The sequence below is a fragment of the Pimephales promelas genome, chromosome 14, assembly GCF_988280905.1.
Source record: "Pimephales promelas chromosome 14, fPimPro1.hap1.1, whole genome shotgun sequence".
Lineage (NCBI taxonomy): Eukaryota > Metazoa > Chordata > Actinopteri > Cypriniformes > Leuciscidae > Pimephales > Pimephales promelas.
Window position 1 is genome coordinate 34,417,126 of NC_142782.1, and position 20,236 is coordinate 34,437,361.

Below are 20,236 nucleotides of genomic sequence, written 5' to 3' on the forward strand. Positions count from 1 at the left end.
TATCAAGCACTCACTGCAGTTATTAATTCATCTGTTGATGATTTAACTCATTTTAATCACTGCAGAAAGTTGGTGAAGGCAAGGATATATTACTGATTTTCATTTAGTTGAACTCAAAGTACTAAAATAATAAAACGCTATAAAGACATAATTTTTAAATAATAAATACAACTGAAAATGACACAAAATGTTGAGAGATTGGAGATTATAATACAACACATTTGCATTAGTGCGTTTAACAGATGATTTTATCCATTGCAATGAAGGCATAATAATGATGATAATGTTTTATTAATTATTCTGTATTATTCAGTTAATGACATCTTGTTGTTTTGTGTCATTACAGCGACGCCACCTGATGGACGTCTGCAGTATTACAGCACACACACACACTCTCTCTCAGCAGTATTACACAGGTAAAGACTCACACACACACACACCTGAGTTTGTCTCGGCCCTGCAGAAGCTCTTTATAGATGATCTGTGTTTCAGCGTCAGGATCTAACGGGTCGCTCCAGTCGCCCAGAGTCACGGCAGAATGAGTCCGACTGCAGCCCGACGCTGACACACACACACACACACACACACAGAGAAAACTGTGAGTAACACACTGCTCTTGACATCATGACTGCCCACAGTAATCTGACTGATCTGAGGCCCTTTCGCGAAGTCTTGACGTGGTTTTGGGGCTTTACTAGATATAAACGTTCCCGTCGTTGAGCTGTTTAGTCCCAGAAGTGTAGGAACGGTGCTGTTCAGTGTTATTATTGTGTTATTCTGTCTGCATTCACTATATGAAGTCTGTAAACCACACTTTACACGGTTCCACTTAGTAACTACATTAGTTAAAGACGGCCTATTATAATCTTTTATATAGTCTTGATGTTGTTTTCAGGCTCTACTAGAACTGGTTTCATGCATTATTCAGTCCCTCCAGGATTTCACGATTTTTTTTTGTTGTGATTTTTGCGATCAAAATGACTGATTTTGTGGTGGTAATTTCCAAAAATTTGTGAAAAAATTTGCGATTTATATATAACATTTACCATAATAGTATTTAGTCCTTCCAGAAAAACGCAGAGTTTTTTTGTGATTGTTGTGGGCAAAAAATTGATTGATTATGCGGCCCGTTTTCTTTAGAAATGCGATGGAATATGCGGGATATTTATGCAATTTTATGCGATGAAATTGCAGGAATTTGCAAAAATTGAGGGAACTTGCAAAAATTGTGGTTTGATGAAAAAGAGAAAAAAAAGTGATTCCCCCAACATCCTGTTCTCACTAGGCTAATGTAAGAGTCATTTCTTATTACGTCCTTTGATAAGCAAGCATACTACATCATAGAAAGTGCTGGGAATGTTTAATTTCTCATCTTGTTTTATTTCAGACTGTAATAACGAGTGTAAATAAAGTGTGGCCCCTTTAAGAGCTGCGCGCTCCCTGTTGAACTGTCGAACACCCCATGTGTGCGGGTAATTTCTGTTTGATGCTACACTTCTTTTATCTTATGTTGTTTATTAACTAACGATGTGACGGTAGAACGTGTGACAGACAGTTATACGAGTTCGATTTGTGAGATGAACGATCGCCTCCGTGAGTCTGTCCGGCGTCGCGTAATTGCGTCACTTCATAACGTTCCCATGGAAACAGGGGGAAATGGCTGCTCTTGTGTGAAGCAAACGCAACATTTTTCAACTTTCTGCTAAGATACATGTGACTTTTTTTGCAACGAAAATGCGAGGATTATGAAATTATGCAAACCCCGCATATTTTGCACGGAAATCGGCAATTTATGTGGCGAAAGTGCGGCGTATTTGAAAAAATGCGGCCCTCGCATAAATATGCGGACTTTGGCTGATTTTGCATTGAATTCAGCGATCGCATAATCGCGTTTTTCTGGAGGGACTGATTATTTCCTCATTGATGCGGCTCCTCTCTTCCCAGTCTGTCAGTAACGCTTTGTTTACTTCCTGTCTCTATGAAGCCCCTCCTTCTGAATGCACACTGTGCTCTGATTGGCTGGATCAGTGTGTTGTGATTGGTCGAGCGCTTCGAGCGTGTTTGTGAAATGAATAGTTCTCGCTCAGTAGTGTAGATGTGCAGGTGAATCTCACACACACACACACACACACACCTGTGCGTTCAGGCTGAAGGCAGCAGGTCCACTTGTTTCCTCGATGAGCTCCTGGATGGAACGATGACATCATGTGTTCATTATAAATACTCACCTTTCTGACGGCCGACAGCCACTGATTCAGCTCATTCACATTCTGAAACACACACACACACACACACTTTATTATTTCTGTTCTCATGCAAACTGTCAATACTAAATACCTTATGTAGTGCACAGGTAGCAAGGATATAATATATATATATATATATTAGGGATGCACGATATATCGGCCACATTATCGGTATCGGCCGATAAATGATTATTTTTAATGTTATCGTTATCGGCCCAACAAGAACATTTAGCCGATATCTAAAAGCCGATAAATAATGTATTATTTCCTTCAGCTGAGGCACTTTAGATGCGCACTGTTCAACATGATGCTTATAAATTCTTGCTTGAAATATGATTGAAAAAGGAAATTCCAGTTAAAGTGCAAAATGTGCGGCGCAAGTCTGTCATCTCGGCTACACAACATTAAAATAAGAACATCATAATTGTGTTTGTATCTAGACTTTTAATAAGGAGACTTTTTTTTATAATCTGGCTCTCAAAAATTGTCTAAAAATTTGGATTTAGATTTATCGGCTTTCAAAGATAAAGAATTATCGGTTATCGGTATTTTATTTATTTATTTGACAGGGACAATGCAAACAAACATAGTGTCAAGACCAAGCATGTCACTGAAGTGTTGCATATAAAGTTTATAGCTATTGCTAATTTTCAACTCCTGTCCCTGGAAGGGCTTTTATACACAATAAAATTTACATGATTAGCTACTTCAGTAAAAAAAAAAAATAACATTAACATAAACATACATACATATCATATACAACTCTAATAATTAACCCTTATGCTGCATTAGGGACATTTTTGGTCTTTTGCAGTTTAATTTCTTTGACCATTTTGGCTGTTTTAATGCAAATGGTATGAAATTTGGCAAAATTGTGACTTTTTGGATACATGTAAAAAATGTGATCCCATTTTGCAAAATATGTATAACACACACTGTGTAGATCAAATAGTAACACTCAGCACCATAAAGACCAAAAATGGCCCATTGAAACCCATTAAAACGTTGTTTAAATCTGAGGCTGTCAGTAATACATAAAAAACATGATTTTTGCACAAACATCCTTTCATTTTGAAGCAAAAGCATTATATTTGCATTATATAGTGTATTCCACCAGATGACGTCACTACATATTTATTCCCTATGGGTGGAAATGCACCTTATTTTAGGCAATAGGCAATGTTTAATAGGTGGCCATTTTTGGTCTCTAATGCGCTAAGTGGGATTTTTTGCAAAGTGGGACTGTGATAATCCAAATCTAAAGTTTTCTCTTTGCATTTAGTTTATTGAAAATAATTGAATTTTTGTGTTTTTTCCTCTTCTACAAATCGATGGTTTCGCAAACAAAACTGGTAATTAAAGGGTTAAAATCCTGAAATTGAATACATTTTTGGTAGTTATGATGAGGACTGATGCTGGTTAAAAGATTTAACTTGGTAAAAGTGGAAAATAATAATAATATATAATATTTTAGGCAATGTTTAATATGTGGCCATTTTTGGTCCTTAATGCACTCAACGGTGTTAAAAATCTAATGCAGCACAAGGGTTAAATATAGTTAAAAATGAGTACAGTTTTGGTTTATTTTTAACCAATTTTTCAACCTGGAAATGAACATCTTAAAGTCAGACACAGTCTTGATCGGCCAAAATTGTCATATCGGTGCATCCCTAATATATATATATATATATGCGAGTGTGTATGTGTGTGTGTGTTCAGTCACCTTGCACTGCAGGTATGTGGTGTGTAGTTGTCCGTCTGTGTCCTGTGTAATGACCTGCATGACGTTCTGCAGCTGAAAGGCGTTTTCATCCACTCGCTCCACCGCACACACACACTGGATGGGAATAGAGGAGCGAACCTGACACACACACACACGCACACACACACACACACACAGACACAGGCACATATGCTGGATGAGAAAGTGCAGCGAACCTGAAACCCACACACATGCTAGATGGTAATAAAGGAGCGAACTTGAAACACACGCACACACACACACACACACCTTCCCCAACATCAAAACCCAAGAGATGATGATGTTCCTACAGTTAATTACACTCCAGTCATAAAAACGTGTGTTTTTACAGGTATACGCTTGTGTGTGTGTGTGTGTCTGACCTGCCAGTCGGGGCTCTTGGCGTAGGACAGCGTTTCTGAACTGAGCCAGAAATAGCGTTTCTTGAAAGTGAAGCGTTTGAGCAGCTGAGGTCCTTCAGCTTTGTGTTTCTGCAGGAACCCTTCCTTCACGATGACCGACGGTAAAAACACGGAGCGCTGAGGAGCTTCACACACTGCACACACACACACACACTATTATTACAGCTCCTGCAGGACGTGTACAAATACGCATTCACTTCGAAAACCCATGTGGTTTAATAACACACAGTGTGTTGTGCAGTTGTGCAGTACAGACAGCAGGTGGCGCACTAGACTACAGTCACACACAGCGACTGGTGTTTCACTCACACACACGTGCAGATTACAGTCAAACAGGACTAGAGTAAATCTTCAGAGACTGCGTGTGTTTGCCTCAATTATTCTACCATGTGTTTCACTAGAAACACACACACACACACACACACACTGTGAAGAACGTGAGTGTGTGTAACAGCTGCAGGTGTAACTGACATCAGACTCCCTGTGTAATGTATTCACACACACATTAAATATTAAAGCAGTGTTTGACAGGACGTGTTGAGCGTGGATATGGGTATATGATCTCACACACACTGAACACACACTATATTCTAGGGGTTTAACAATATAGCGCAATACAAAACTGCAACAATACGTATCGTGGATAGTTCCCCCAAAATAAAAATTACTGTGAGAAAAAATTCAAGTTTACAGAGTTTAAGTGTTTAGTACTACATTGAACTACTATATATAATGTTGATTATAATGTATAATAATATTATTATGGGTCCTGATGATGCCAGTAAAAAATGGCCGACATTATTTTAAATATATCTAGTCTGTGACAGAGTGCAAGCATATTCGTCTAAAATAATTCTGTGTTTTCAGCTTCAGAATCATGAATATTGTTATTCTGGCGTCACCTGATTGTCCTTGGGTTACAAGCCTATTCATTTAAACCCACAATGTAACATCAAATTTAGCTTTTTTAATCAACAGTACATTTTTTATTAACCTTTTACCATATGTCTTGGAGTATCACAATAATATCATATCATGAGTTCAGTATCGTGATATGTATCGAATCGTGACATGAGGGCATCGTTACTACTACTATATACCATTCAAAGCCTACAATTTGCATACAATTATATATATATATATATATATACACTCACCGGCCACTTTATTAGGTACACCTGTCCAACTGCTCGTTAACACTTAATTTCTAAGCAGCCAATCACATGGCGGCAACTCAGTGCATTTAGGCATGTAGACATGGTCAAGACAATCTCCTGCAGTTCAAACCGAGCATCAGTATGGGGAAGAAAGGTGATTTGAGTGACTTTGAACGTGGCATGATTGTTGGTGCCAGAAGGGCTGGTCTGAGTATTTCAGAAACTGCTCATCTACTGGGATTTTCACGCACAACCATCTCTAGGGTTTACAGAGAATGGTCCGAAAAAGAAAAAACATCCAGTGAGCGGCAGTTCTGTGGGCGGAAATGCCTTGTTGATGCCAGAGGTCAGAGGAGAATGGCCAGACTGGTTCGAGCTGATAGAAGGGCAACAGTGACTCAAATAACCACCCGTTACAACCAAGGTGGGCAGAAGAGCATCTCTGAACGCACAGTACGTCGAACTTTGAGGCAGATGGGCTACAGCAGCAGAAGACCACACCGGGTGCCACTCCTTTCAGCTAAGAACAGGAAACTGAGGCTACAATTTGCACAAGCTCATCGAAATTGGACAATAGAAGATTGGAAAAACGTTGCCTGGTCTGAGGAGTCTCGATTTCTGCTGCGACATTCGGATGGTAGGGTCAGAATTTGGCGTCTACAACATGAAAGCATGGATCCATCCTGCCTTGTATCAACGGTTCAGGCTGGTGGTGGTGGTGTCATGGTGTGGGGAATATTTTCTTGGCACTCTTTGGGCCCCTTGGTACCAATTGAGCATCGTTGCAACGCCACAGCCTACCTGAGTATTGTTGCTGACCATGTCCATCCCTTTATGACCACAATGTACCCAACTTCTGATGGCTACTTTCAGCAGGATAATGCGCCATGTCATAAAGCTGGAATCATCTCAGACTGGTTTCTTGAACATGACAATGAGTTCGCTGTACTCAAATGGCCTCCACAGTCACCAGATCTCAATCCAATAGAGCATCTTTGGGATGTGGTGGAACGGGAGATTCGCATCATGGATGTGCAGCCGACAAATCTGCGGCAACTGTGTGATGCCATCATGTCAATATGGACCAAACTCCCTGAGGAATGCTTCCAGCACCTTGTTGAATCTATGCCACGAAGAATTGAGGCAGTTCTGAAGGCAAAAGGGGGTCCAACCCGTTACTAACATGGGGTACCTAATAAAGTGGCCGGTGAGTGTATATATATATATGAAGAGTTCAGATGCAAAAGCCTCTAAGTGACATCTGAAATTTTCTTCTAGAATGGCCATTTTTCTCAAGCTTGTATATTTTAAGTTCAGTAATTTCACTTAAATGGCAATGAAGATTACCTATGAATTGCCATTTAAGTGAAATTACTGAACTTAAATATACAAGCTTGATAAAAATGATCATTCTAGAAGAAAATTTCAGATGGCACTTAGAGGCTTTTGCATCTGAACTCTTCATATATATATATATATATATATATATATATAGACACACAGTACCGGTCAAAAGTTTGGAAACATTATTATTTTTAATATTTTTGATCACTCTAATATGATGATCTGATGCTCAAGAAACATTTATGATTATTATCAATGTTCATATTTTTGTGGAAACTGATAAGATTTTCTTTTTCAGGATTCTTTGATGAACAGAAAGTTCAAAAGAACAGCGTTTATTCGAGTTCACTTTTGGATAATTTCGTCGTTTTAGGACATCAGTTTACTTTCAGAAGTTTGTCCCTCACACGTACATGATTTCAGTTTTAATCACTATTATTATTCATATATTTCAGACAGAGAGTATTTTTAGTAAATACTCTATAAATAATTGCCTGCTGTCATGGTGACGCGTTGCTCCGTCGTCATCGTTGTTGACTCACCGTTGTCGTGATCGATGTCTATAAGCTTGTCCAGAAAATCTTTGACGGACGCCACACTGCAAAGGATGATGGGATGCAGAGGGGTCATCCACTGCTCCTTCCCATGACCCAACTGGAGCCCCAGATTCCCAACGCTCTGCAGAGCCTGAGAGAGAGAGAGAGAGGGAGAGAGAGAGAGCATCATGAAGACATTCAGGGCCCTGTTTTGATGAAAACATTCCAGGATTTTCTCCATATAATGGACTTCAATGGGGACCAAACGGTTCAAGGTCCAAATGAGAGTTTCAGTGCAGCTTCAAAGGGCTTTAAACGACACCAGACGATGAATAAGGGTCTTATCTAGCGAAATGACCGCTCATCTAAAAAAATAAATAACAAAGTTTATTTTATTTTTTTTAGTTTTTACGTTTTCTAAATGTTTTTTTTGAGTCACTTCGTTCATTTTGTTCGTTTAATGAACCAAATGACTCGGAAAAAGATTTGTTCATTTTGATGAACGAGTTCGAACAGGAGAGTCACGAACGCGCATCACAGAACAGAGCAAGGCGAGCATTTGAGCTTATAAAACTTAAACTTTGTTATTTATTTATTAAATGAGCGATCGTTTCACTTGATAAGACCCTTATTCATCGTCTGGAATCGTATAAAGCCCTTTGAAGCTGCACTGAAACTCTCATTTGGACCTTGAACCGTTTGGACCCCATTGAAGTCCATTATATGGAGAAAATCCTGGAATGTTTTCATCAAAAACCTTAATTTCTTTTCCACTGAAGAAAGAAAGACGTGGACATCTTGGATGACATGGGGGTGAGTAAATTATCAGCACAAGTTTTTTTAAAAGTGAACTACTCTGTTAACTAGTAATGGGTGTGTTTTGGGGCGTAACTTGCAATAAATCAGAGTCTCACCTCACAGTTGCGTTCGTGCTGCGGCGGATTCGCTATTTACATGACAGAATTTGACAATGGAAAAACTGAATGCTTCTCTAGTGAGGAAACATATCTGCTCGTGCATGAGGTTAAATCTGTGTGTGTGTGTGTGTGTGTGTGTGTCAGAGTGTGTTGCATTGCACCGAGTGTATAAAAGGCCCTCAGTATATACAGCATGTGATTTACTCAGTTACACTGAGAATTTCTAAACTGATTCCTGTGAAATGCACTGACAATGGATTTTTATTTCATGAATTATTGAAACAGGACATATTGACAACAATTACAGATTTTCTCGCAGAAATATCGCAATCACTCGCCCGAGTATAACCATATTTACAATTGGGAAACTCTGATGTTGGAAGGGGCGTGTCCATGTGACCAATGGGGGTAAACAATGCTGTTGTGAACGGTAATGAATGATTTTTGATTAAATAATTCACATTTTCAGTGCTCTATTGCAATAATATTAAGGCATTATGTACGAAAGAGTTTCAAACATAGAAAGTTAATCACTCACATTTCATATTTTACGTTTCATGCAAATGCATTGTTAGATAGCATGCATGAAAATGTGATTAAAATGTAAAATCAATGTAAAATAAACTATATTATATAATAAAAATGAGGATTTTCCAACATCAGTGACTGATTTGAAAGTTATATATAAATAAACAATATTTTTTCAACATGCAAATTTAAAATTATGAAATTTCCAGCATGATATAAAATAAACAAAATAGTATATAATAAAAATGATGATTTTCCAACATCATTGCATGCATAAATAAGTGACTGAATGGAAAATGATATATAAATAAACTATATTTTTTCAACATGCAAATTTAAAATTATGAAATTTCCAGCATGATATAAAATAAACAAAATAGTATATAATAAAAATGATGATTTCCCAACATCAGTGCATGCATAAATAAGTGAATGAATTGAAAATGATATATAAATAAACTATATTTTTTCAACATGCAATTTAAAATTATGAAATTTCCAGCATGATATAAAATAAACAAAATAGTATATAATAAAAATGATGATTTCCCAACATCAGTGCATGCATAAATAAGTGAATGAATTGAAAATGATATATAAATAAACTATATTTTTTCAACATGCAATTTAAAATTATGAAATTTCCAGCATGATATAAAATAAACAAAATAGTATATAATAAAAATGATGATTTTTCCAACATTTAATTGACACACATCTGAGTAATTGATTTTTTTAATGAAGTGATGAATTTATCATGTGGATCTGTATCTGTGTGTGTTGAACCTTAGCGAGCAGCAGGAGCGTTCTGCTGGTGCGTGTGTCGGCGTGATGGTCTCTCAGCTGGAAGAGTTTGGGTGTCAGGATCGCAGGAGCGAACAGACGCAGGAAGAAAAAGCCACTGATGGACAAATACTTCACATCCTACAGGAGAGAGAAACAGTGAGTCCAACACCTTCATCACCATCCTCATCATCATCCAGTCCTCACCTCATTCTCCGGTTCTGGAAACTGTTCCTCGACTCGTTTATGGAGCTGTTTGAACACGACCCTCATCACAGGAGGACACTGGGAAACCGAGTTCCCGATGGCCTCCATGATGCTGGTCAGATAGGCCTGAAGAAGCCCGACACTGCTCTCTCTGACCTCCGCCTCAGACGCCGAGCCTTTAAATGATATACGTCTGGAAAGAGAGCGTTACTAGTTCACACACTACTGGAAAAAAAAAAAACGTTCTCACCGTCGTGCCGTTCCAAACCCGCAACACTTAAAAGGATACTCCCCCCAAAAATGAAAATTCGGTCATCATTTACTCACCTTCAAGTTTCTTTCTTCTGCTGAACACAAAGGAAGATATTTTGAAGGACGATTGCAACTCTGGCACCATTGACTTCCATTGTATTTGTTTTTCTACTATGGAAGTCAATGGTGCCAAACAACTGTTTGATTCCAATCATTCTTCAAAATATCTTCTTTTGTGTTCAGCAGAAGAAAGAAACTTGAAGGTGAGTAAATGATGACCGAATTTTCATTTTTGGGGGGAGTATCCCTTTAACTTCATTTTCCGAACACAAATGAATGTATTTTAAATGAAATCTGACCGATTTCTGTCCAAGAAAAAACAAATACAATGGAGGTCAATGGTGCCAGAGTTCCTATCGTTCTTCAAAATATCTTCCTTTGTGTTCAGCAGAAGAAAGAAACTTGAAGGTGAGTAAATGATGACCGAATTTTCATTTTTGGGGGGAGTATCCCTTTAAGTGTTGCATTTTTTGGGGGGAGTATCCCTTTAACTTCATTTTCCAAACACAAATTAATGTATTTTAAATGAAATCTGACCGATTTCTGTCCAAGAAAAAACAAATACAATGGAGGTCAATGGTGCCAGAGTTCCTATCGTTCTTCAAAATATCTTCTTTTGTGTTCAGCAGAAGAAAGAAACTTGAAGGTGAGTAAATGATGACCGAATTTTCATTTTTGGGGGGAGTATCCCTTTAACTTCATTTTCCGAACACAAATGAATGTATTTTAAATGAAATCTGACCGATTTCTGTCCAAGAAAAAACAAATACAATGGAGGTCAATGGTGCCAGAGTTCCTATCGTTCTTCAAAATATCTTCTTTTGTGTTCAGCAGAAGAAAGAAACTTGAAGGTGAGTAAATGATGACCGAATTTTCATTTTTGGGGGGAGTATCCCTTTAACTTCATTTTCCGAACACAAATGAATGTATTTTAAATGAAATCTGACCGATTTCTGTCCAAGAAAAAACAAATACAATGGAGGTCAATGGTGCCAGAGTTCCTATCGTTCTTCAAAATATCTTCTTTTGTGTTCAGCAGAAGAAAGAAACTTGAAGGTGAGTAAATGATGACCGAATTTTCATTTTTGGGGGGAGTATCCCTTTAACTTCATTTTCCGAACACAAATGAATGTATTTTAAATGAAATCTGACCGATTTCTGTCCAAGAAAAAACAAATACAATGGAGGTCAATGGTGCCAGAGTTCCTATCGTTCTTCAAAATATCTTCCTTTGTGTTCAGCAGAAGAAAGAAACTTGAAGGTGAGTAAATGATGACCGAATTTTCATTTTTGGGGGGAGTATCCCTTTAAGTGTTGCATTTTTTGGGGGGAGTATCCCTTTAACTTCATTTTCCAAACACAAATTAATGTATTTTAAATGAAATCTGACCGATTTCTGTCCAAGAAAAAACAAATACAATGGAGGTCAATGGTGCCAGAGTTCCTATCGTTCTTCAAAATATCTTCTTTTGTGTTCAGCAGAAGAAAGAAACTTGAAGGTGAGTAAATGATGACCGAATTTTCATTTTTGGGGGGAGTATCCCTTTAACTTCATTTTCCGAACACAAATGAATGTATTTTAAATGAAATCTGACCGATTTCTGTCCAAGAAAAAACAAATACAATGGAGGTCAATGGTGCCAGAGTTCCTATCGTTCTTCAAAATATCTTCCTTTGTGTTCAGCAGAAGAAAGAAACTTGAAGGTGAGTAAATGATGACCGAATTTTCATTTTTGGGGGGAGTATCCCTTTAAGTGTTGCATTTTTTGGGGGGAGTATCCCTTTAACTTCATTTTCCAAACACAAATGAATGTATTTTAAATGAAATCTGACCGATTTCTGTCCAAGAAAAAACAAATACAATGGAGGTCAATGGTGCCAGAGTTCCTATCGTTCTTCAAAATATCTTCTTTTGTGTTCAGCAGAAGAAAGAAACTTGAAGGTGAGTAAATGATGACCGAATTTTCATTTTTGGGGGGAGTATCCCTTTAACTTCATTTTCCGAACACAAATGAATGTATTTTAAATGAAATCTGACCGATTTCTGTCCAAGAAAAAACAAATACAATGGAGGTCAATGGTGCCAGAGTTCCTATCGTTCTTCAAAATATCTTCTTTTGTGTTCAGCAGAAGAAAGAAACTTGAAGGTGAGTAAATGATGACCGAATTTTCATTTTTGGGGGGAGTATCCCTTTAACTTCATTTTCCGAACACAAATGAATGTATTTTAAATGAAATCTGACCGATTTCTGTCCAAGAAAAAACAAATACAATGGAGGTCAATGGTGCCAGAGTTCCTATCGTTCTTCAAAATATCTTCCTTTGTGTTCAGCAGAAGAAAGAAACTTGAAGGTGAGTAAATGATGACCGAATTTTCATTTTTGGGGGGAGTATCCCTTTAAGTGTTGCATTTTTTGGGGGGAGTATCCCTTTAACTTCATTTTCCAAACACAAATTAATGTATTTTAAATGAAATCTGACCGATTTCTGTCCTTCCATTGACAGTCTACGCAACTACGACTTTGATGCTTCAAAAAGTTAATAGAGATCCTAAAACTAATCCAAGTGAACCAAGCTAATCTAAAGAGACATGATCGTACCGTTCATATGATGAAAAAAAATTAATTTAGGCTTTAATTCACATATAAACATTGACATTTTTTTTGGAAATAGGCTCATTTTACAACTCCCCCAGAGTTAAACTGCTGAGTTTTACCTTTTTTGAATCCAGTCAGTCGATACCATTTTTAGCATAGCTTAGCATACATCATTGAAGTGCACAAGACCGTTAGCATTTCTCCCAAAAAAATTACCAAAGTGCTTCGATATTTTTCCTAAATAGCAACTTTACATTTTCCGTCGGTCTTAATGCACGATGTAACTATAGAAGAGTCAAGTTTTAAATTTTCAACACTTTGGGCATTTTTGGGGGAGAAATGCTAACGGTCTTGTGCACTTCAATGATGTATGCTAAGCTATGCTAAAAGTGGTACCGCCAGAACCGGAGATCGACTGACTGGATTCAAAAAAGGTAAAACTCAACAGTTTAACTCTGGGGGAGTTGTAAAAGGAGCCTATTTCCAAAAAAAGTGGAGTATCCCTTTAATGACAATTGACTAAAACATGCATAAACTTCACATTCAAGACATATGTCATGTCAGTCTTATGCACACCCTTTCGACTAAAGTGTTACCCACTTGGGTATATATTCACATCGAAAACAGCCGATTTAAATTGTAATACATTTAATATTTCACTGTTTTTACTATATTTTTGATCAAATAAACACAGCCTTGGTGACAAAATCTTCCAGTCCCCAAACCTATGTAAATAATATATTTCAAATATTGCCTGAAACCTGAAGCGCTTTTGTTCTCTGTGACATTTCACATGTGGTGAAATCGCACTATACATAGATCTAAAAGCCACTGCTGTTCCCTGGCAACACTTACTTTCCCCCGGTAATTCAGCTGAAGATACGCAGTAAGAACGAACTCCTGTAATGCATATGTTATATGACGAACTCGCACCTGGAGCGGTTGAGGTCTATCTTGCAGGGATCCAACTCGACGTATTTCCTTTCCTCAAAGATCCGGTTAATAATGGGCTTCAGAACCTCGTGTAGATACAGCATCCCGACGGCCTGACACACACCAAACCCTCTTACTAACATTCACGCGTTTTCATATAAACACAAGAATAAATTTCAGATGAAGACCTGCACACACCTTCATGAACTGCTCCATAGCTTTAGAGGCCAGTGAGTTGGACCGGAAGAGTGTGTTTGGATCTGCTGTTATTGGGGAGAAACAGAAAACAACTTCTGTTCATGTTTCTCCATGCACATGACTGTCATCCACACAACAAAGTAAGAACGCACATAAATGTATAACATTAAATCTATCAAATTGTTATTTATTTAGTACAACTAAGCTTTTACAGTAAAAAAATGTGATGTTTTCCCAATGCTAAGGTGGGAAATACATATACATGTTGCTCATATAAATGTTGCTCACATATTATGGTAGCCCCGTTTGTGCTATATAGAGTGAATTTACACCTTTGCCATTAACATGTTTATAAATAACTGAAAAAAGCATGGATGTCAGTAGATGTCAAAACAACATCCCAAGGACCCTGAATACACCTTAGTGCATTTAAATGTACAGTTATGCATTTAGCAGATGCTATTAATATTGATAGGCCATACTCCCACGCACAAACCTCTTCTGACACAAAAACTGTCATACAAAGTATAAATTAAAGTTGTGTTTTATGTTAAGGATTAGGCAGAATCATTTTCACATCATTTCGAAGCCAGAACTCAAAGCGACAACATCCATAGGTTAAAAGTCTTGTGGATGTGGACACATATTTAGTATGTGTTTTGTGGTCTTATTTCAGGAACTTTCATTTAAATTTTTTTAATAACCACGCATAAACATTAATCTCTTAAAAATACAAACATATACATGTTGCTCACATATTATGGTAGCCCCGTTTGTGCTATATAGAGTGAATTTACACCTTTGCAATTAACATGTTTATAAATAACTCACACTGCAGTGCATTTCTATCCATATTCTATTTGTTCTGGCTTATTTTTAGTGATTAGTTGTTTTGGATGGTTGTTAATGATCAGATTTTGGACTTTTTTGCTTCTATTACATGTCTTCTCTCAGACAAGTGGAAAGAAAAGGTCCAAAATACACATTTTAGTGTTTATTTTACTGCACTTTTATCTGTTTGAGTCTGATCTCAACCCATAAAGACGGTGCGTTTGAATCAGAAATCTCCACTTCAGCAGCTTTACACACAACAAACTACAGTTTTATTTATATATATATTACTGTGTGACGGTTTTTACACGGTTTTGTATAAAAAAAAAAAATCTTTCCCTAAAAAATATGGTGATTTTTTTTTTTCTGGCTGTCGACAGTATTTTCTGATTTATGGAATCTAAACGTTTTGAACTTTGCGATATCAAATGTTCAGATTTCTGTTCGTGCATTAGTGCATATTTAATTTGATAATGGATCATTTGCATATTCGGAATTGTAATACAGAACAACCGTTTTAATGAGTAGGGATTAAATGAAATGGGGAAAGTATGAAGACATCTAATAGCCTATTTACTTGCGGTCCCACCCTAAAAATTAGAAATTAAAACTATTATTTGTTATATTTATTGAAATCTCAGATCACGAATCATGCTCACATTAAAGCTCTTTCCAGTTGGATTTGTTGTGTAACTTTTCTCTTTCTCCTTCATCATCGTCGTTCGCTACAAACATTCCCATCTTATGATCGTTCCATTTCCTTTTGAAGCTGCTTCCTGTGGAGTTGCTATGGAAACTTGGACCCTTTGTTTGTCATCGGCGCGGCACAAACGCAACATAAAACACCAGCCGAGTGCGAAAAACCCACGCGCTCCACAATCACACAAAACATCGTTAATGAGAGAGGAGAAGTTCAGAGATGACTTCACGGCAGCGTGTGTGTAAATATAGCTGGACTGAAGTCGTCACGTCGCCTACACACAGGAAAACCACTAATCAAACACACACACACACACATACTGGTGTTGTGGACCTCTCTGGTGTTGAGGTAGTCCAGGAATGGCACGACCAGGCCTTGACCCAGATAGATCTTCACCAGCGTCATGGCCACCTCTTGTCGACTCTCCACCGTCGTGACCTCTTCCAGGAGGGTCAAGGGTGTGGGATCATCCACCTAATAGCATTGGGACAAATACAGAATTTAATGAGGCCATAATACGCCCTTTTATATAGTCTTGATGTCGTTTTCGGGCTCTACTAGAGCAGGTTTCATGCATTATTTCCTCATATTCTCCATTGTTGCGGCTCCTCTCTTCCCAGTCTGTCAGTCTTGACGCACGCATGAGGCGTACCGCGCTCTACGCCTAATTCGTGCCGCAGGAATTTTTTTATGCGCGTAACGCGTCTTTGCATCGACTTAACATTGAAATCACTCGCGCCTGACGCGCTGTTCGTGTCCGGTGTGAACGCACCATTAAAGTAATAACTGAAATAAAATAAAATATATTAAAAAAAACCTTAAACTTATTTTTGCATTCTAGTTTCCATGGCAACATTTTATTTAGTCTAACTTGATGTACTAAAATAACTAAAACAAAAATGTATTTAATTTATTTGTAAAAAAACTAATAAAATGGCAAAAACACAACTAAACTACTAAAACAAACTAAAATTAAACTGAAAAACGAAAAAAAATAAAAAAAATAATTGAATGTATTATTAAAAACTACAATGGTATCTCAATGGTGCTAAAAAATTTGTACGGCATTTGGGAAAATTCAGTGTTCGGTGTGTAAAGTAAAAGTTGAATTATTAAAAAATCATGAAACTACAGAGTTTAAATTACGTACAAATGTCTACAGTCATTTGAATCAGTGTTTTGTCACATGAATGAATGTTTCCCTAATTAACCTGTTTTATAAATCAAATTCAATTTATTCTGCTACTGTATCTGTTTGCTTCCTCAATTGAAATAGGAAGTAACTTTATTTACTAATTCTTCAGTGGTTTAGAGTTTCCACAGGTCAGTGTTTTGGTTCTCTTAATGGAGAAAAGGTGAAGCACCAGATGATTTTCTTGCAGTTTTAATGTTCTCCAATTACATAAACCCTTTGTTCTATAGGCCTGAAACACACTATGAGAGCTATAGACGTTCTTTAGTGGTCAGTTTAACCGGTTCTGAATGTGATGGTACCTCAGATGGCGAGATGACGGCCTCCACCAGCTGCTCGATCAGAGGCTGATAGTACAGAGAAGGAAGAATCCGCTCCTCTGTCAAACGCACCTTCAGACGCAAGGCACCCAGTTTACCCCTGAAGGAGGCATAGAGAGAGAGAGTGTCTGAGTGCTTTTATAATAGACAAAGCATCAAAACCGACCTGTAAGATGCGTGTTTGAGAATTGCTTTTACAACGACAGCCTGCTTAGAGGATTTATACTCTTATAGAGATGATTTTTAACTATGATGGACTTTTACTTAATATGATGATACACTGCAACACAATGATGTTCTTCCTCAGTATTTCTGTCTTGTTTTCCAGAACACATATCTAAAGATTCTTAAAGGAGTAGTTCACTTGTCATCCACCATGTCATTCAAGATGTCTGTCTTTCTTTCTTCAGTCGAAAAGAAATGAAGGTTTTTGATGAAAACATTCCAGGATTTTCTCCATATAATGGACTTCAATGGGGACCAAACGGTTCAAGGTCCAAATGAGAGTTTCAGTGCAGGTTCAAAGGGCTTTAAACGACACCAGACGATGAATCTAGGACCTCATGTCTCGAAAAGTCATGACTCGATAAAAGATTTGTTCATTTTGATAAACGAGTTCGAACAGGAGAGTCATGAACGCGCATCACAGAAAAAAGCAAGGCGAGCATTTGAGCTTATAAAACTTAAACTTTGTTATTTATTTTTTAAATGGCCGATCGTTTCGCTTGATAAGACCCTTATTCATCGTCTGGAATCATTTAAAAGCCCTTTGAACAGTTTGCATTGAAACTCTCATTTGGACCTTGAACCGTTTGGTCCCCATTGAAGTCCATTATATGGAGAAAATCCTGCCGGGCACTACACAACTCCTTGTCCAAGCTCTTGTTCTATGCAGACTGGACTATTGTAATGCTCTCAGGCCTTCCAGCATCACTGATCCAGAAGCAAGAGTGTCTTTATCGAGCCCTGTCTTCATAAAATCGCACTGGTTGCCAATTGCTTCTCATGTCAAAATCAAGGAAGCAGATTGTCATTAAAACATGAGCAAACACCAAGACAACGATCTCTGAAGCAGCATTACCATCTCAAACACACCTGCTAATGAATGTGACTGCGCTGCAAAACACACACACACACACACACACACACCCTGCATCGTCCTCGGTGTTTCCCAGCGGCAGCAGACGAAACCAGCCCTGCATCAGAGGCGATCTGTGCAAACAGGACAGAGGGATTTCCACCTGCGCAAACCAACACAAACACCTATCACTTAAAAATAATAATCACCCAAAAACAACACATTTTCATCATTATATACTACTGAAACTCGAAAAATTAGAATATGGTGCTAAAGGTCATTTATTTCAGCTTAATTCAACTTAAAAAACTAATATATTACATAGACTCACATAGAATTATTTTTAAAGCCTTTATTTGCTATAATTTTGATGATTATTTATGGCTAAACCCCAAATTCAAAATTAGAATATTGTGAAACGGTTTTCACATCTGTAAGCCATAATCATCACAATTAGAACAAATAAAGGCTTGAAATATCTCACTTTGCATGTAATGAGTCTATATAATATATTAGTTTCACTTTTTAAGTTGAATTACTGAAATAAATGAACTTTTGCACCATATTCTAATTTTTTTGTATGCTAATCATATGCTTTTGTTTTACACAGGAGAAAGACCGAACAGGATTGGAGTGACAAGACGGTGAGTCTTGGAAACTATCTATACAGTCGCTCTGGAGAAACCAGTGACGTCATCGTTTAATATGCTAACAATTTTTGTATGATGTTTGTAATCTTACAAATGTCTTAACTGGACTTGATAAATCAAGATCTAGCTACTGGAGTGCCTCAGGGCTCAGTGCTGGGACCGCTTATTAATGGTGTCAATGCAGGAGATTGAATATTAAACGTTCCCAGCTAAACAAGCCAAAAGCCAAAGGTGACAGTGGCAAAAAAACAAAACTCCATCAGTGACAGGTCAGAGGTCAGATGTCACCTCACCTTTCCCAGAAAGTCGTTCTTGCCCACCATGTCCCAATCCCAGACCTCCACGGTGACGCTTCCACCTTCATCATCCGCACCTTCATCCAAACACAACTCCAGAGTCTCATCCCAGTGCGGGAACCGCGTCTTCTTTATGATCTGGAGAGAACACACTCGTTCGACTGAACTGCACGTTTCAGAGTGAAGCGCGGCGCGGTGTTCATTTACACACGAGCAGCTCGTGTTTCCAGTTCTCAGTAAATGAACTGCATCTGCATCCGCTCTGGGTTTGTGTTTGAAAACGCAATAAACTTTTAATGAGAAGCGCGTATAAACTGTCTGTTTTCTGCTAATATAATATAATAATGGAGAGATTGGTGTTGTAATTTTACGGTTGCACTCAAAAATCAAATAATAATTATATTTTTTCTTTTCTTTTTTTTACAGTGAAATATTACAATAGTAGTATTTCTTATATTTTTTAATATTTATAGTTTTTATTAATAATAATAATTAGTATTATTTTACAGTCGTTTTGATATATAAATCCAAAATTGTTGCCAAATAATGCAGCCTTACTAACATCTTTTCAGCAAAAGACATTAAGTCATAAATATTAGTATTGTAATTTTACAGTTAAACTAAAATTATTGTTTTAATATTTATATTATTGTTTTTTATACTGTTTAATATTTTTATTGAGTAATAATAACCTTAATAATTTTTATTTATTATTATTATTATTTTATAGTTATTGTGCAGTCCTACAAACATAGAACAGCAAACCTGGAGCATTTAACATAAAAATCTTAATTAATCGTGCAGCTTTAATACTGTATGAGGAGGAGGACAGTAAAAACTGCAGTTTCTGGAATGAATTGTGAATGTTTTATGCTTCAGTGGAGGAAAAGCTTGTTTTATCTTTAATAGTGAGTTCTGTTCCTCATATACAGTGATCATCAGGTGATTTCAGAAGATGATTGGCGTTTTAATGATGTTTTTTGGTCTGTTTTGCAGCTTGAGGCGCTCTGATGAGTGTATAGATGAAGACTCGTCCTCTCACCGACGTCTCGGCGCTCAGGTTGTTGTAGATGATTCTGGTGAACGGATCAGAGGTACCAGAAATATCACGAGGAGCCAAATCTCTGAAACCAACACAAACACACACTACAATTAACTTTGTGACAGATTCATGGACGTTTAGGAGAAAATGCAACTGAAAGCATTTACTTTTGTGCATTCAGCAGATGCTTTACGATAGAGTAACAA

General features: G+C 37.4%; 1 protein-coding gene and 1 long non-coding RNA gene across 6 annotated transcripts in view; one reads left to right on the plus strand and one right to left on the minus strand.

The window, feature by feature from the left end:
* rasal1a (RAS protein activator like 1a (GAP1 like)) overlaps nucleotides 1-20,236 on the minus strand; it is a 31,447-nt gene that overhangs the window by 1,672 nt on the left and 9,539 nt on the right. For 3 of the 5 annotated variants that reach the window (XM_089119912.1, XM_089119909.1, XM_089119910.1), the window contains exons 7-20: nucleotides 20,031-20,112; nucleotides 18,986-19,126; nucleotides 18,114-18,205; nucleotides 16,947-17,064; nucleotides 15,773-15,926; nucleotides 13,922-13,986; nucleotides 13,724-13,836; nucleotides 9,882-10,074; nucleotides 9,678-9,815; nucleotides 7,453-7,597; nucleotides 4,371-4,543; nucleotides 3,970-4,107; nucleotides 2,135-2,270; nucleotides 441-561 (exon numbers count right to left, since the gene is read on the minus strand). In XM_089119912.1, coding sequence (XP_088976038.1) covers nucleotides 441-561; nucleotides 2,135-2,270; nucleotides 3,970-4,107; nucleotides 4,371-4,543; nucleotides 7,453-7,597; nucleotides 9,678-9,815; nucleotides 9,882-10,074; nucleotides 13,724-13,836; nucleotides 13,922-13,986; nucleotides 15,773-15,926; nucleotides 16,947-17,064; nucleotides 18,114-18,205; nucleotides 18,986-19,126; nucleotides 20,031-20,112 — 1,809 coding nt within the window. Of the gene's footprint in view, nucleotides 1-440; nucleotides 562-2,134; nucleotides 2,271-3,969; nucleotides 4,185-4,370; nucleotides 4,544-7,452; nucleotides 7,598-9,677; nucleotides 9,816-9,881; nucleotides 10,075-13,723; nucleotides 13,837-13,921; nucleotides 13,987-15,772; nucleotides 15,927-16,946; nucleotides 17,065-18,113; nucleotides 18,206-18,985; nucleotides 19,127-20,030; nucleotides 20,113-20,236 lie in introns of those variants that run through there. The other 2 variants (XM_089119911.1, XM_089119913.1) reach the window with 2 other exon arrangements.
* On the plus strand, nucleotides 10,073-20,111 carry LOC148973759 (uncharacterized). The gene is made up of 3 exons (XR_016146576.1): nucleotides 10,073-12,545; nucleotides 18,653-18,686; nucleotides 19,985-20,111. It is a non-coding gene; the product is annotated as an uncharacterized LOC148973759 (long non-coding RNA).